The sequence below is a fragment of the Nomascus leucogenys genome, chromosome 16 (assembly GCF_006542625.1).
Source record: "Nomascus leucogenys isolate Asia chromosome 16, Asia_NLE_v1, whole genome shotgun sequence".
In the NCBI taxonomy this organism is placed as follows: Eukaryota; Metazoa; Chordata; class Mammalia; order Primates; family Hylobatidae; genus Nomascus; species Nomascus leucogenys.
This window is the reverse complement of record NC_044396.1, coordinates 50,241,835-50,259,290: the sequence shown is the minus strand read 5'-3', so window position 1 is coordinate 50,259,290 and position 17,456 is coordinate 50,241,835. Positions and strand designations below refer to the sequence as shown.

The 17,456-nt window shown below is 42.6% G+C and overlaps 1 protein-coding gene across 1 annotated transcript in view; it reads right to left on the bottom strand.

Moving 5' to 3' along the window:
• Positions 1 to 469: 469 nt before the first annotated feature.
• POP1 (POP1 homolog, ribonuclease P/MRP subunit) overlaps positions 470 to 17,456 on the bottom strand; it is a 42,642-nt gene continuing 25,655 nt past the window's right edge. Inside the window, exons 12-16 of the mRNA XM_003256037.2 lie at positions 13,938 to 14,053; positions 11,613 to 11,804; positions 9,966 to 10,120; positions 3,896 to 4,258; positions 470 to 2,687 (exon numbers count right to left, since the gene is read on the bottom strand). Coding sequence (XP_003256085.2) covers positions 2,033 to 2,687; positions 3,896 to 4,258; positions 9,966 to 10,120; positions 11,613 to 11,804; positions 13,938 to 14,053 — 1,481 coding nt within the window. The 3' untranslated portion in view covers positions 470 to 2,032. The remainder of the gene's footprint in view (positions 2,688 to 3,895; positions 4,259 to 9,965; positions 10,121 to 11,612; positions 11,805 to 13,937; positions 14,054 to 17,456) is intronic.

Genomic DNA, 17,456 nt, shown 5'->3' with positions numbered 1-17,456 from the left:
CTCTGGACAATAGGTATGCAAAAACCAAAAAAGGTACATGTGTGGGAGTCTGAAAGACAGATTTCTTTCCTAAAGAGCTTTGCAGAGCTTTGACTCTGCAATTATTCATTGTGAATCACAATAGGAGGATTCCATATATAGCTTTTCCCATATTTATTTAGCCATAGAACACTTTTCTCCAGGAATAGCTGCAGGGACTAGTACTCCCAGGAATACATTTCGGGAAATGCTAATCTATCTTTCTGGCGAGCAGCTCTTTGACCTACCACCCACAAGGCAGAGTGGCTGCAAACGTGCCCTGTCCCCTATAATGAGGGCAGGGCAGCAGGCCCCGGGCAGGGCTGTACAGAATGAGGTTAGGTGACCATGCAGCACACTCAGACTTCTGTCATCGAGTGAGCTCAGCCACAAATGAGGTGACTGAGGGCCCAGAAAACAAATAAGGAGTGGTCCAATAAATATTCACAACTGAACATCAGGTGACATTTTCATTTATTCTGTACAGATGCCACTTAGTTACACTGTTTTTTTTTCGGTCTCATCTGGGTTGGATCCAAAGACATTCAGAGGCATGGTGAGAGGCAAAGCATCAGACCTCTCATTGGTGGCAGGTACTTCCTGACTACTGTACCACCTGCCGTATCCTTCCCCACCTCATCACCCCCAAAGCCAATTACTGCCAAACGCTACAGTAAAAACCCAATGCATTTACATAAAATAATGCCTAACTGCACATTTACATTTTTTAGAAAAAAAAATCCCACTTAAGCTCTTCTAGAAAGTTACGGCAGGAAAGGTAAGGACCAAGGCTATGAGTGAGCCATATGTGGCAACTAAAAGTAGATGAGCACTGAGTTTCTCCATACGTGGAAAAAAGCCACACTGAGCCCCACTCTTCCTGTGGGGCAAGATGAGACCTTCCTTTTATACCCTGTTGAGAATCTCAGGTGGACAACGTGACTGCATGAGTGTTGAAAGGCAGCTTGCTGGCTTAGTTATCACCTTGCAGAGGTAGCTATGCACTGCACAGCCACACTGCCCAAAGCGCGCTCCTAAGAACACGGGTCCTACAAAGGGCTCCTTGTAAGAGAACTTTAGGAATCACAAGTATTTAGAAAATACTATACACTATCATTTCCTTCCTAGAGATCTGCAATGCACATTATCACATGGAAGTTTCCAGAAGTCCTTTCATAAAGAAATGCTTAACTTTATTTAACCCAGAGTTTCCATATCAACCTGACCTTGGAATCTCTTATTTTTTTAGGTGACACATATCATAGAACGTATTCTGAGAAATGCTCCTCTATGGCTTTGAGAAATTCTTTGCAGAAACAAAATAATAATAATTTTTTACTTAAAAAAATTAAGTAACTTTGTAGGTCAACAACAAAGAGATCAAAGAGTCAGGAAGTCCACGTCATAGACCCCCGCTTTCTAATTCCAGCCTAGCACTGACGCCATAAACTGTGCCTGCCTGAAAACAGGCAGCAATCAGTTGTCCATGATTTATCTCTTTAAGGCTTGAGTTGTTCGGCATGGTAATCACAGTACAGAATTGAATGTGGTCCATCAGGAGCCCATATTTCATGTACAGAGACCAAGCGTCTTGTCTTGTCTTGTCTTCTGCTATAACAGTGAAATCATTAAACATATTATTGTTGCTTATCACATGACTACGAGGTTTTTCAAATAGACCTGACAAGCCCTTTGTTTCTAACAAAAAAAGAGGATGATAACTCGTAGAGCTTCTAATTATTTTCAGCCACAACTACACAGACCAAGAGATCATAACACAAAGCTTTTGGCCAAATAATTTAAAAGTATTACAGCAAGGACAGGGAAAGATGAAAATCAATGACATTACTGGAATGATGTAAACATTTCATCATCTGCATAATACATAATTTTTTATTCTTGTTTCCAAGGAGTTTCACATGATATTTTAAAGCAGAAGCAGATTCTCCACATGTGGAACTTGGCAGACAATAATAACGTATTATCTATGCCCTGCCGGGATATAAGCGCGCATTCACACCTCAATAGCAATCCTCGCAAATCGATACTGCAGAGAGGCGGGAGGCCTCAGTAGCACTAAGCCCCTCTGCGCTGCCGGCTGGCTGGACAGCATATCCAGGAAGCCTGTCAAGCTAACAAATCCCAGGGCTTCTCCACAGCCAACAGCCATGGAAAAATCTCCCTGAGTCACAAAGCCTAGGAGAGTTCTGGAGCAGTGCAAGGTCACACACGGCAGAGGGCCTGACCACAGCCCCAGAGTCAGAGCTTCCTGCCCAGCCACGGGCTCTTCCCCCGCTGGGCCATCAGAAGAGGCACGTCCCGGCTTCTGCCTCTTCTCCCTTTTCTTCTTCTCTTTCTGTTTCAGGATCTGGCTCCTGAATGGGTCACTGTGTTTGGATTCCTGGGGCCCACAGTAATGCCAGTCCTCACGGAGCTGGAGGACGTCCTCCTTGGCTGGGACGCAGATCATGGTGTGAGGCTCGGGGCTGCCCTTGCTGAGCAGGGACAGGCTGACCCAAACCAGGGCCCTGGGGAAGTGGCCCAAGATGGACAGGCGGGCCTCTCTGGTCAATCCTTGCTGGCCTCTGCCGGGAGCTCGCCGGGCTCCCCGACTGTCCTCAGAACTGGGCCCACACCAGGCTGACAGTTGCTTCAGTAATTTTCTACTCCTACATGAAGTTGGAGACATACGTTTGAGGATATTTTGTTCCAGAAAAAAATATGCAATCAGAAGATTAGACACTGCTAGAATTAGTTTGATTCTTTTATACTATATAAGAATCAAAACTACAATTTTTTAAAAATGAGAAATACACTGTAGTATATTTTAGTACTGATATTTTTCTTTTTATGTGTTTGCCATTCTGAAACTCAGGGACTAAAGATTTAAGAAGTTGAAGGCAGGGAAAACAAGACAGTGAGATAGCATCTAGGATTGTAATCACAGTGAGAGTGAAAATAAAGAGCCACTAAGATTTCAATGAGTAAAGGAACTATAAGGGACAGTTACATGTAAAGTAAGAAAGAATGATAGGAAATTATGAGGCTACTATACAGAAAAGTAAGCACAAGGCTAGAGGGATAAGCACTTTTTAAAAATCAAAGCACAGGCCGGGCACAGTGGCTCACACCTGTAATCCTAGCACTTTGGGAGGCCAAGGTAGGCGGGTCACCTGAGGTCAGGAGTTCAGGACCAGCCTGGCCAACATGGTGAAAATTAGCCAGGCGTGGTGGCATGCACCTGTAGTCCCAGCTACTTGGGAGGCTGAGGCAGGAGAATCGCTTGAACCCAGGAGGTAGAGGTTGCAGTGAGCCAAGATCACACCACTGCACTCCCGCCTGGGCGACAGAGCAAGACTCCATCTCAAAAAAAAAAAAAAAAAAAAAAAATCAGAGCAAAGCACAGAATGCAGGGTCGCTGATAAGCAGAACCTGGCCCGCAGCAATACTGAGAGGAGAACATAGTGTATCTGGTAGCCTCTCTGGCTAGGACTATATTACATCTAATGGGTTGCTACTCTATCACAAATCCATATAATTCAAAAGGAACTAGAAGAAATCTAATTTGGTGATTTAAAGCAAAGAATCCTTGCTCAAACTGCATAAAATATGTCAGAAATAAAACTGCCATGGCTTAGATCTATTGATGACAATACTGTAAATCATTTCATCAATTAGCATCATGCCTTACATCAAATATTATTAAGCTGTTTCCCTGAGCCCTCTATGAAATATAAAAGACTGGCTTTCCCTTCCAGAAAGTCTATAAATTCACTTGGATTTTGCATAAAGAAACAGTGATGATGCTTACATCCTGTAGCCTCTTCAATATTAAAATAAATAATCCAAAATGTACCCAGAAGTCACAGACACTTACCTGAGAACGCAGAGTTGACTCCCCGTGGCAGCAACATGGTTTTCACTGGCCTCCTGGTCTGTGATGCTCTCAGGCCCTGCCAATTCTTGACACCCTGCATCCATTACCTCCTCTGCCTCCCTGGGGTGCTCTATGGATGTGCCCACTTCATCAGATGGCTGATGAGTTTTTTTAGGCATGGGAACACGAGGCACCTCAGATCTTCTTAGGTTACTCTCCTTACCATTTGGAGATGAAGCTACAGAAGCTTCTTCGTGGGCCAGGCCTCTAGACTCCCAGTCTTGAGTTAACTGCTCCCAGGGACAGCAGAAAGGTGCCAGAGTGCCAAGCTTAACGTAGTTGGGCCGTTTTGCAGGAGGGCGTCTAAAGAAAAACATAGAGGAGAACCAATGTTGAACAATTTAGTATTGGAAAACTAAAATAATTATAACCATTATAATGCATCTCTATTTTAAAACACACACACACACACACACTCACACAAAAGCTTTCCAAGAAACATATGATAAAGAATAATAGGCTGGGCTCAGTGACTCATGCCTGTAATCCCAGCACTTTAGGAGGCCGAGGCGGGCAGATCACCTGAGGTCAGGAGTTCGAGACCAGCCTGGCCAACATGGTGAAAGCTCTACTAAAAATAAAAAAATTAGCCGGGCATGGTGGAGGGTGCCTACAATCCCAGCTACTTGGGAGGCTGAGGCAGACGAATCACTTAAACCCAGGAGACAGAGGTTGCAGTGAGCTGAGATCGCGCCATTGCACTCCAGTCTGGGCAACAGAGTGAGACTCCGTCTCAAAAAATAATAATAATAGGCCAGGCATGTGGCTCATGCTTGTAATCCCAGCACTTTGGGAGGCCCAGACGGATGGATCACCTGACGTCAGGAGTTCGAGACCAGCCTGGCCAACATGGTGAAACCCTGTCTCTACTAAAAATACAAAAAAATTAGCCGGGTGTGGTGGCACGTGTCTGTAATCCTGGCTACTAGGGAGGCTGAGGCAGGAGAATCGCTTGAACCCAGGAGGCAGAGGTTGCAGTGAGCTGAGATCATGCCACTGCACTCTATCCTGACAAGAGTGAAACTCCATCTCCAAAAAAAATAAAATAAAATAATAATAATAACCAACTCTACTGGCCAAGCTTTTTTGTTTTCTTTGGTCTTCAATAAACAATGTAGCCCCATGTGGCCACTGAACCACACCAGGGGGTCCATTCGTGAAAGCTACAAGGAACTGGTGCCCCTAGAGTTGTGCCACGATTTTCCTGTACACTTACAAGGTTCTAAGCTCAAGGCTACATGAAGTTTCTGTCTTACTCTTGACCTCTAGTGACCCAGCTACCCTCCACAAAGGTAATAAATATCATTATCAGTTTCTTACATAGCCTTCCAGAGACATTTTATGTACACACAGCAGATATGTACATATTTCTTTCTTTTTATTTATTTTTATACAAATAGCAGCATACTAGGTACAGTACTTTTGCTTAACTTCACTTTTTTCATTTAACAAAATATCTTGATTACTTTACACCAGTACTGAAAGCTCCCTCATTCTTTCTTTTTAAAAGGCTGTGTATCTCGTATCTTATTCTACTGAATGAATATGCCCTAATTGATTTAGACAGTCCTCTATTAAAGGACATTTTGATTGTCTTCAAGCTTTTGTTCCTCCAAACAAGGCTGCAATTAATGACCTTGACGGTCACGCTGCCTTCCCCTGTACCACCATGACTCTTGTTGTCACTCCCAGTGGCTTCAGCATCTGCCTAAATCATCCTTCCAATACCCCACCAGTCACCTTCCCACCCTCACTTGGCATCTCTTACTTCACCCCACCTCAAGCACCCACTCCCTGCTCATACCTTAGGTGTGGTCACTGCCAACACCTGCTCCAGCTTCAAACCGAGATGTCAGTATCCTGCTCTCAGAGCCATGCCTCCTGTTTTCCACCCACTTATCCTCCCGCAACAATGCCCCAACCGTCCATTTACACTAGCACCTCCCCGCGGCTCACAGCAGCTGCCTTGCTCTTCCTCAGCCTAGACTCCATGGCTCACACCACCGTCCCTCCCCTACAAACATCCCCACTCCCTCCACTGGAAAGCCGACCTGGGCATAGCCGACTCTTCAATGACCCCATGCCAGCCCAAGTGGCAGAGCACAGTGGAGGAAGAACTCACAATGGTTCTTAACAGTCTTCCTTTATAAACACAAATCTCAAGTAGGCGCCCTCTACATCTTACGGATCCCATGTTTCTCCTCTCAATTCCATCTTCCACTCTCCCAGAAACTGCTTACAATTCCTCTCTCCTCAAATCTCCAACAGCCTCTCTCCCCTTCTTACTGCTGGCTGATAGCTGTGCCTCTTTTTTCATGAAGACAGTCACAATCAGGAGTGTGCTACTTAATCCCCCCACCGCAGAATCTAACCTAGCTAAATAAATCCATGTTCAGATTTCAGTGGCAGTCTAACAGCCTTATATTAATTTTTCTGAGGAAGGAGAACTAGCCAACTTAAGAATTACACAAAGAAAGCAGTTTGGAAAATAGGATTAAGAGTCAGGGCCGGGTGCAGTGACTCACACCTGTAATCCCAGCACTTTGGGAGGCCAAGACAGGCAGATCACAAGGTCAAGAGATCGAGACCATCCTGGCCAACATGGTGAAACCTGGTGTCTATTAAATATACAAAAATTAGCTGGGCATGGTGGCAGGCACCTGTAATCCTAGCTACTCGGGAGGCTGAGGCAGGAGAATCGCTTGAACCTGGGAGGTGGAGGTTGCAATGAGCCGAGATCATGCCACTGCACTCCAGCCTGGTGACAGAGCGAGACTCCGTCTCAAAAAAAAAAAAAAAAAAAAAAAAACAGTCAGAACTGTTTGTAAATCTAGTTGGAAGATAGCCAAAGAAATAAAAGCAGATTAAACTGTATCAGTGGCAGTCTAACAGTCTTATATTCAGAAGAACTGAACTCAATCCCAACAGATGCTCCCTCCTCCACATGTGCCCTGAATCCCACCGCTTCTTCCTTGTCCAAGGACTTAGCTCTTACATTTTAGCCTCCCTCCCCTCTCCTGGGTACCCCCAACCAGCCTAGAAACTTGTGCCTCCATCAAGAACATAAGCTACATGGCCAGGTATAGTGGCTCATTCCTGTAATCCCAGCATTTTAGGAGGCTGGGATGGGAGGACTGCTTGAGGCCAGGAGTTCAAGACCAGCCTGGGCAACAAAGCGAGGCCCTCTCTCTACAAAAAAATTAAAAAATTAGCCAGGAGTGGTGGTGCACACCTACAGTCCCAGCTACTCAGGAGGCTGAGATGGGAGGATTGCTTGAGCCCAGGAGTTGGAGGCTGCTGTAAGCTATGATTGCACCACTGCACTCCAGCCTGGGTGACAGAGCGAGACCCCATCTCAAAAAATAAAAGAAGAATATAAGCTCCATGAAGGCAGAGACAGACTTGTCTGCCTTGTCCCTGCTGTCGCCCCACCGCCTAGAATGGTGTTTGACACACAGTAGGCTCTAAAGAAATGTATGTTAAATGAAAGAATAAATAAGACAAATATATAAAGATGCACACAGGAAGATGTTCACAGAAACACACAGCAAAAAGTCAGAAATAACCTCAAGAGCCACTGATAAATTACAGGACATCCACACTGCAATTGCTTGTGACCATTCAAAGTGACATTCTGAGCAAAGCTGGCAGGCTGACTCACAAGCCAAATGTGGCCTGCTGTCTGTTTTTGTATGACCCATGAGCTAAGAATGGTTTCTACATTTTTAAATGGTTGAAAAAGCAAAAGAATAATATTTCATGACACATGAAAATTATATGAAATTCAAATCTGAGTGTCCATATATAAAGCATGATTGGAACACAGCCGTGCTCGTTCTCTTACATGTCATCTGCAGCTGCTTTGGAGCCACAGTGGCAGAGTATAGTAGTTGCCATGGAGACAGAAGGCTCCACAAAGTCAAAAATATTTATCATCTGGCCCTCTACCAAGAAAGTTTGTCAACACTTGGTTTAGAGTCATATTTTTTGATATGGTAAAACTATACATACCATATTGTTAAACGAAAAAGACAGGTTTCAAAATAATGTATGTAATACTATTCTTTAAAAAAAATATGCATATCTATGGAAAATTTGCATGCATAAAAAGCTCTGAAGAGTAAGAAATAAGTATTATTTTCAACTATTATTTAACAAACACATAGAAGCCTCTCAACTATGTACTATGGGAGGCACGAGGATGTGTAATATGTGATTGCTGCCCTCAAAGAGCTGGTAAGCTAGCAATCCAGGAATATATCACTAGTCACTCATTCATCTACCACTCAGCAAATAGTTTGAAATGCAGGCACAGGCCAGGCAGGGTGGCTCAAACCTGTAACCCTACCACTTTGGGAGGTAAAAGCAGGTAGATCACTTGAGCCCAGGAGTTCAAGAACACCCTGGGAAACATGGCAAAACCTCATCTCTATAAAAATTAGCCAGGCATGGTGGCAGGTGCCTATAGTCCCAGCTACTCAGGAGGCTGAGTTGGGAGGATCACCTGGGTCCGGGAGGTGGAGGCTGTGGTCAGCCATGATCATGCCACTGTACTCCAGCCTGGGTGACAGAGTGAGATCCTGTCTCAAAAAAAAAAAAAAAGCAAGCTAGGCAGACTGCCTGTCTCTACAGTTATGGTTGCAGCAATGAACAAGAAAACACAATTCTACCCTCATGAAGCTCACCATCAAGGAACTACAATATTCAACCAGTCATTCATCAGACAACAAATAAAGGTTATTAAGACCTACTGTGCACCAGGCACTGGCTAGACACTGCAAATGCCACAATAAAGAGAGACAGCTTCTGTGCTTCTGGGAGCCTACAATTTAGGGGGCAACAAATTCCCAATGTTAGAATATATTTTGTAATATAAAGGAAATCATGACCCTCATCGGCCACACTTCCAATGAAAAAAGAAAAGTCTAAATGGATAGGTACTAAGATATAAAAACAGTGCTTGGCCAGGCACAGTGGCTCACACCTATAATCCTGGCATTTTGGGAGGCCGAGGCCAGTGGATCTATGGAAAATTGGTATTGAGATCAGCCTGGGCAACATGGTGAAACCCCGTCTCTACAGAAAATACAGAAGTTAGCCAGGCACAATGGCACATGCCTTTACTCTCAGCTACACGGGTGAGGTGAAAGAATCGCTTGAGCCCAGGAGGCGGAGGTTTTAGTGAGCCAAGATCATGCCACTGAACTCCAGCCTGGGCAACAGAGCAAGACCACCATCTCAAAAGACAAACAAACAAACAAACAGTACTTATCTCTCTGGATGGCAGGACTATACCAATTTATCTTTTTATATATTTTCATAGTTTAATTAAATTTTGATGCTATATATTACTTCTATAATAAGTTTTTAAAACACAATTTCCATTTTGGAGGGAGAGAGGGGTTGGTAGTAGAAATCTATTAACAAGTGTCTGAGACTCATGTCCAAGTTTAAGTATACATCATTATTGATAGAACTAAATAACAAACGCCAGGCGCGGTGGCTCACGCTTGTAATCCCAGCACTTTGGGAGGCCGAGGTGGGCGGATCACGAGGTCAGGAGATCGAGACCACGGTGAAACCCCGTCTCTACTAAAAAATACAAAAAATTAGCCGGGCTTGGTGGCGGGCGCCTGTAGTCCCAGCTACTCGGAGAGGCTGAGGCAGGAGAATGGCGTGAACCCGGGAGGCGGAGCTTGCAGTGAGCCGAGATCGCGCCACTGCACTCCAGCCTGGGCGACAGAGCGAGACTCCGTCTCAAAAAAAAAAAAAAAAAAGAACTAAATAACAAACAGAAGGGTTTATAACCAAAATGGGCCTATAAAAGCCAAATAGATATAAGACAATCTCCTCACTTAGGTAATATCTTCTTAATTATTTCTCAGTAATGCTGAGCTCACTGAAAAGTCTATGAAATTACCAAAGCCATCCTAATGTTTGGGATACCAATATAAGCAGGCACTTCTCTTCTCCTTAATACATTATCAAACTAGAGAAGCCAGTTTCTTACCTTTTGTACTTTTCAAGAAGATTCTTAGCTTGCTCTTCCGCAAACAGCATCCCGGCAGGGCAGTCTGGAAAATCGCCTGGGACATTAGGCGACCTCTTATACTGAGAATGCACTGCAGACTCTTTCAACCCTCCGACTCTCACACCTCGATAAATCTAAAAGAAATGTCAAAAAGATACTGTCAGTCTACCAACTTAAAGTGAATTGCTTAATGTTTATATGGGGGAAAATGGGAACAACCTAAATGCCCCTCAAAAGGAGAATGGATAGAAATACACACAATGGATTACCATGCAATAGTAAAAATGAATGAAATCGAGCTTCGTCATGTTTCATTAACCAATATGGAAAAGAATCTCAATGCCAAGTGAATACAGCAAGTTGCAAAATCATATATACGGTAAGGTATATACTTTAAAAACATGTTGAGTCTAAATAGTTATTTTATTGTGGGATACAAACATACTTTAATAAAGCTATAAAAATATGCATGGTAGTAGCAAACACCGAAATCAGCAGACTGATTATTTTAAAAGGAGGGAGGGAAATGAAACTGGAGAGAGGTACACAGGGTGCATCGATGCATCTGTAATGTTATATTTCTTAAGCCAGATGGCGGGTAAATGGCACACAGGCATTCACTATATCAGCATCTATTCTTTTTTGTATGCTTGAAAGCATCTCATAATAAAAAATTAAGTAGGATTATTTTTAAATATTCCTACTCCTGAATGTTTAACTGGATATCCCTTGCACTAGGCATGCAAAAATTAATTACCGGCATGAATCTAAAAGTCTCACATGCCTTTTACACTCTCTAGAATCGAAGTAATAGTTATTTACTAATTTTATTTATTTATTTATTTATTTATTTTTTATTTTTATTTTTATTTTTTTTGAGACAGAGTCTCGCTCTGTCGCCCAGGCTGGAGTGCAGTGGTATGATCTCAGCTCACTGAAACTCCACCTCCCAGGTTCAAGGGATTCTTATGCCTCAGCCTCCCAAGGAGCTAGGATTATAGGTACGTGCCACCACACCCAGCTAGTTTTTGTATTTTTAGTAGAAATGGGGTTTCACCATGTTGGCCAGGCTGGCCTCAAACTTCTGACCTCAAGTGATCTGCCCACCTCGGCCTCCCAAAGTGCTGGGATTACAGGAGTAAGCCACCACACTCGGCCTTCAAAGTAATATTTAAAATAACCAGGAAAAAAAAGACACATTCGATTCTAATAAAATTTTTAGCTGCAGTTGATAAATAGGAGTATATGGTTATAGTTAACATTTCAAAAACAAAAAAAAAGGTATTCTATCCATCTGTAAAAGTTAAGTCCTTTGCTTTTAAACTTATAACAAATTTCTTCAAATCAAATACCTCAACATTTTTGTTGCCACTACTATTCGAAAATCAGGCCACTTTAAAAACCTCAACAATTGATGATATGTCAGCACAGGTCTTATAATGAGAACCTGGCTCCAGGGACTATATGTATGAAGTATCTTGTATCCAGGACTATAGCTCTAAGGGCAGAAATATACCACTCAATTCTTCCTAAGTTGTACATAAAGTCTGGAACATTTTGAATACTTAGCATTTATTAGGAATGTATTTTAAATATTGCAACTGTTAGAATCAAAAAGTAACTTACAAATGGAATCCAGAAAGCCATGCCCCAGCCCTTTGGGAGTAGGACATCCCAGCCACTTCCCCAGCCTAGTCGGTCTTCACCAGTCACTTTTCCTGGCTGCTGAATCAAAAGTATAGGTATCTTGGATTCATGGGGACCTAAAATAAGCTGTGACCCAGGCACCAGCAATTCACTCCTCATCCGGTTTAAATCCTAAAGTGGAAGAAAATAATTCAAGACAAACAGCCCTAGTCTTCTGGGAGATCCTCCTGGGTCTCCCTATAAGCAGCTTTAGAAAGTTAAATGCTCTTTTAAAAAAGCAAGAGAAAGACGTTCTCAATAAATAAATGTGAGCCATTTTAAGTATAAGGTATCCTCCTACAGATATTTTCCTCTATACAAGTACCTAGGTAGAAATGCGAAATTATCTTATATCATTCATTATCAGTATTCATTCTGCTGATCTCTTATATCAAGATTAATCTTGTATGTTGATATTCTGTCCTTACATTGATTTTGATTAAGATTTGGTGTCATGAAGTAAAAAAGGTATAAACAATTAAGTGACACCTTCTCAAGGATGGGCAACTAGAGAAATGCACTGGCTCTTGAGAAAATTGCTCATGAGATCTTAAAGAATTAAAATAGAAGATGTTTAAAATTATTGTTAAGGGGAATGTAGGGGGTGGATAACATCCTTTCAAACTTTTCTTGGAGCTGTAAGAAGAGATTAACAGGTAGGTAAGAGGGCTATTACTCAGTTTAGAAAAACTATGCAAGAGACTGCCTCCAGGCCATAGTCAAACTGCTACATCATGAACGCTCTTCAAGCCAGGTCCAATCCTGATTCTTCTTTTTCACTTTCGGAGTTTCCCCTACCATCTATGTGTTAGTAATTCCAAATTATATCTCTTTAGCCCCGACTTTTCCTCCCGGGATCGAAACCTGTCTCCTGGACCTCTGCTCTTGGGAAGTCCCACAGCCCCTCAAGCTCAAGATTGAACTCATCACCCTTCCCACTGTATTTGCGCTCTTCCTATATTCCCCACCTAGCTGAATGACACCACAATTCACACACTCCATTCATTCAGCCATTCAAATATTTACTGAGCACTTCTATGTGCCACACACTTTTCTAGAACCTGGAAATACATCAGTGAGCAAGTAAGACATGGCTCTGGCTCTCTTTTAGCTGAAATCCTAAATCCAAGCTAGAATATCAGGACCTAATCGACACACATCCTCATTTCTTACCTCCCATCTGCCAACCAACCACCAAGCCTTGTCAATTTCACCTTCCAGGAATATGCGTTAAACAACACCCTCTCCACTCTAGCCACACTGCCACAATTCAGGCCCCCATTATGTCATACCTAGAATATTTCAAGGGCCTTTTTAAGGCCATCCAACCCACAGTCTCTCTCCAGCTCCCTCACCCCCCATCTCCAACCCCACACTGCTGCCAGAGTGAAATCTCATCATGTCATGGCCAACCTTAAAACCTTCAAGGGTGTCCCACATCTCCAGTCCAAATCCTGAAAAGGCTTCAAGGTCTTTCATGCTGTAGCCCCATTTGTGTCTTCAGCTTCCTCTCTCACCCCATTCCTGATTCCTAGCTCCTGATCCACTTGTAGAGTCTTTCTGGTTTTTGCCTGGGCTCCTGCACATGCTTTTCTCACTTCCTGCAATCTTATCTTCACTGAAACCTTGACCCTGCCTCCAAGAAGTCTGGTGACTTCTGGCTCCCATCTGAGAGTAAGTTCAAATGCCTGCTCTTCCATCAGGAGGTTGGCCTCATTTTTCTCATCTGAGCTCAGTACCCCTTCTAGAGGTTTCCTGAGTGCCCTGTACTTCTTTGACCACATCTAAATCATCTATCCCAGCATCTCACACAATGTCTGGCCCTGGAAGGTCCCCAATCATAGTAAAATTAAAGACAGAGAACATTTAAGGGAAAAGAAAATGATAAAAGAAAAACATATTTAAACCATGAGATAATCATTTCAAGAAAAAGTCTTTGTATTAACATTTTCTAGAGATTATTCTTACTTTATCTCTAAGAACAGAAAAAAATCACAGTATGTATCTTTATTCTTAGATTCTTATCTTTGGATAATAGACAAGATATTTATCTTATTCTTAGATCCCTATCCTTATTCTTAGATTATCTCTAAGAACAGAAGAAAATCATAGTACATATCATGAGTCAGGGATCAACAACTTGTTTGAAAACAAAAGAAAGTCCATGGAATTCTATGAAGTATTAATAACTTTTTATGGTCTCTAGAATGATATATTTAACCTGTCATTCATGACTTTACCAATAACCCTTACACTATTAGTTACCTGATCCGAGATTTTATTCTCTGTGACACTCTTACAGATATCTTGGTTCCAGATAAAGCTATGCGTACATTCCACAGGCACACCCTCCAGAAGCAGCTGTCTAACTTTCTCATTATCTAAGAGGGAAAAGAAATAGCCTTCAAACCACATCCTTCAGATCAATGAAGTCAAACTCCAAACATTGGCAGTAGGCCTTTTGTTACAAAACAATATTTCATAGGCATTTACTTAACTTAGAAGAGTTCACAAGAAATTAAGTTATTCTTATAGTCGGTTTTACAGTCTATGACATAGCAAAGGCTCCTAAGCGGTTTTCTTTGGTATTGATTTTTCATGTATAAGATGCAAATATCACAATATTAAATTGCCTCCAAATAACAGTCTAATTCCACATGCAAGATAATAAAATTCTAAGAGCCACTGCAAAGGCAAATAATACAGCACATTAAGCTAGGCATGGTGGTGCACACCTGTAATTCCAGCCACTTGGGAGGCTAAGGGGGGAGGGTGACTTAAGCCCAGGAGTTTAAATCCAGCCTGGGCAACATAGCAAGACCCCATCTCTAAATGATAATATGCCATATTATAAATACATGTCATATTTCAACTACTGGCTTCCGGGTTTTGTGTATCATTCCTCATCCAATGGTGGTGAGCCAACAGATATAATCATCTTCTCTTCTGTCCATTATTTTAAGTCTCTGATAACCTATTTATATTGAACTATTTATTCATTTCTGTAAAATGTATTTTTTCATCCTTTTTTTTTTCTTTGAGACACAGTCTTGCTCTGTCGCCCAGGCTGGAGTGCAGTGGCGCAATCTTGGTTCACTGCAACCTCTGCCTCCCAGGTTCACATAATTCTCCTGCCTCAGCCTCCCAAGTAACTGGGATTACAGGTGCATGCCACCATGTGTGGCTAATCTTGGTATTTTTAGTAGAGACAGTATTTCGCCATGTTGGCCAGGCTGGTCTTAAACTCGTGACTTCAAGTGATCCACCTGCCTCGGCCTCCCAAGGTGTTGGGATTATAGGTGTGAGCCACCGTGCCCAGCCTCATCCCTTTAAAATAAACATATTTTCAATGATACATAGTGTTTTATCCCTTTAAATAAGCTGTACCATGCTAGAAAGTACTCAAGCAGGAAGGGGAACAAATTTTATCAGTGACAAACTTCTATATTGATAGAAGAAACTTCCTACATGCAGTCATTTAATCCCCAGGGAAAAACATCTCCCAAATCTTATTTTGTTGAACTGAAGAATTTTCATTAGAAAAAAAGACAATTTGTGAGTCTGGGTTATGGTTCTAAACCGTCCACACAGAAACATTACTCAAAGGCACATACCTGCCTGCATGGGTCTGATGGCTAGGAAAGAATAAGTTGGAAGCAATTGGGCCATAGTGTGACAGATTTTAGGGGAGAGCAAAGTTAGAAAAAATTAAGTTGATGAAAAGATCTGAGATTAAAACTGTTTAAAAGCCACAACAGGCCAGGTGCGATGGCTCATGTCTATAAACCCAGCACTTTGGGAGGCCAAGGCGGGCAGATTGCTTCAGCTCAGGAGTTCAAGATCAGCCTGGGCAACATGGCGAAACCCTGCCTCTACAGGAAAATACAAAAATTAGCTGGGTGTGGTGGTGTGTGCCTGTCGTCCCAGCTACTTGACAGGCTGAGGTAGGAGGATGGCTTGAGCCCAGGAGGCGGAAGTTGCACTGAGCTGAGATCGTGCCACTCCACTCCAGCCTGGGTGACAGAGACAGACCCTGTCTCAAAAAAATAAAGTAAAATAAAAAATTTTTAAAAGCCACAGCAGCTTCATTACACTGCTCTTCCTCACGGAAATAACCACCATCAGATCCTCAAGCCATAGTGCTGTGTGCTGCAAGTTCACATGGCCTGTCTAGGAGCAGTCAAGCTCCACTTCCAACAGCCTGGGTACCCAGAGCGCTTTCCTGTGGAGCACTGCCACAGATTTTGGGGACATGATTGGGATTTTAGTCAGACTAAGCTGCAGACAAAAGAGATAGTTGATACTTACGGTGTAAAGACACAGGAAAGTACTACCTCATCTTCAAATATTCTAAAAGATAATAATAGATAGGTCTGGCAAAAGTGGCTCATGCCTGTAATCCTAGCACTTTGGGAGGCTGAGACGGGAGGATCACTTGAGCCTAGGAGTTTGAGACCAGCCTAGGCAATTTAGTGAGAGACCCTGTCTCTACAAAAAGTTAAAAATTAGCCAGGCATAGTGGTACGTGCCTGTAATCCCAGCTATTTGGGGGGCTGAGGTGGGAGGATCACTTGAGCCCGGGAGGTCAAGGCTGCAGTGAGCCATGATTGTGCCACTGCACTCGGGTCTGGACAACAGAGTGAGACTCTGTCTCAAAAATAAATAAAATAATATTAATAATAATAGATAAAACAAAGTAGACAGTATGTCCAGACAAAGGACTATTACTGAGTTAAAAAGAAATGTGCTATTGAGCCATGAGAAGACACAGAGAAAATTTTTGTTTTTTTTTAGATGGAGTCTTCCTCAACTGTTGCCCAGACTGGAGTGCGGTGGCACGATCTCAGCTCACTGCAGCCTCTGCCTCCCAGGTTCAAGCTATTCTCCTGCCTTGGCCTCCCAAGTAACTGGGATTATAGGCACCCACCACCATGCCAAGCTAATTTTTTTTTTTTTAGTAGAGACAGGGTTTCACCCTGTTAGCCAAGCTGGTCTCAAACTCCTGACCACAGGTGATCTGCCCGCCTCGGCCTCCCAAAGTGCTGGGATTACAGGCGTGAGCCACCATGCCTGGCCTACATAGAGGAAATTTAAGTGCATATTACTAAGTGAAAGAAGCCTATCTGAAAAGGCTATGTATTGTATGATTCCAATGATATAATATTTTAAAAAACACAGAACTATGGAGGTAGTAAAAAGATCAGTGGTTACCAGAAGTTGGGGGGAAAGAGGGATGAATAGGCAGAGCACAGAGGATTTGGGGGACAGTGAATCTATTCTGTATGATGCTATTACGGTGAATATGTCTTTACGCCTTTGTCAAAATCGATAGAGTATATATACCACCAAGAGTGAACCCTAATACAAACTTAGTGTATATATACCACCAAGAGCGAACCCTAATACAAACTAAGGACTTTAGGTGATAATGATGTGTTAATGTTGGTTCATGGATTGTAACAAACGTACCACTCTAGTAAGGACATGGACTGTGTGGTGGCGGTGCATGGAAGGGGATGGAGGTTCATGGGATCTCGGTACTTTATGCTCAATTTTGCTGTGAATCTAAAGCTGCACTAAAAAATAAAGTCTATTTACAACAAAGTGGAGTACGTCTGAAGGCTAAGGGGAAGGCCCTTTTAGGTCAATAGTCTTTACTGGGAAGAGAAAAACAATATCCCCAGCTGAGTCAGCACACACATCAGTGTGCCTAGAATGACTGCCTCTTCTGAATGTAATTCTAAGTCCTTCCCCCAGACTCAAAGCATGTTTTCTTTCATACAC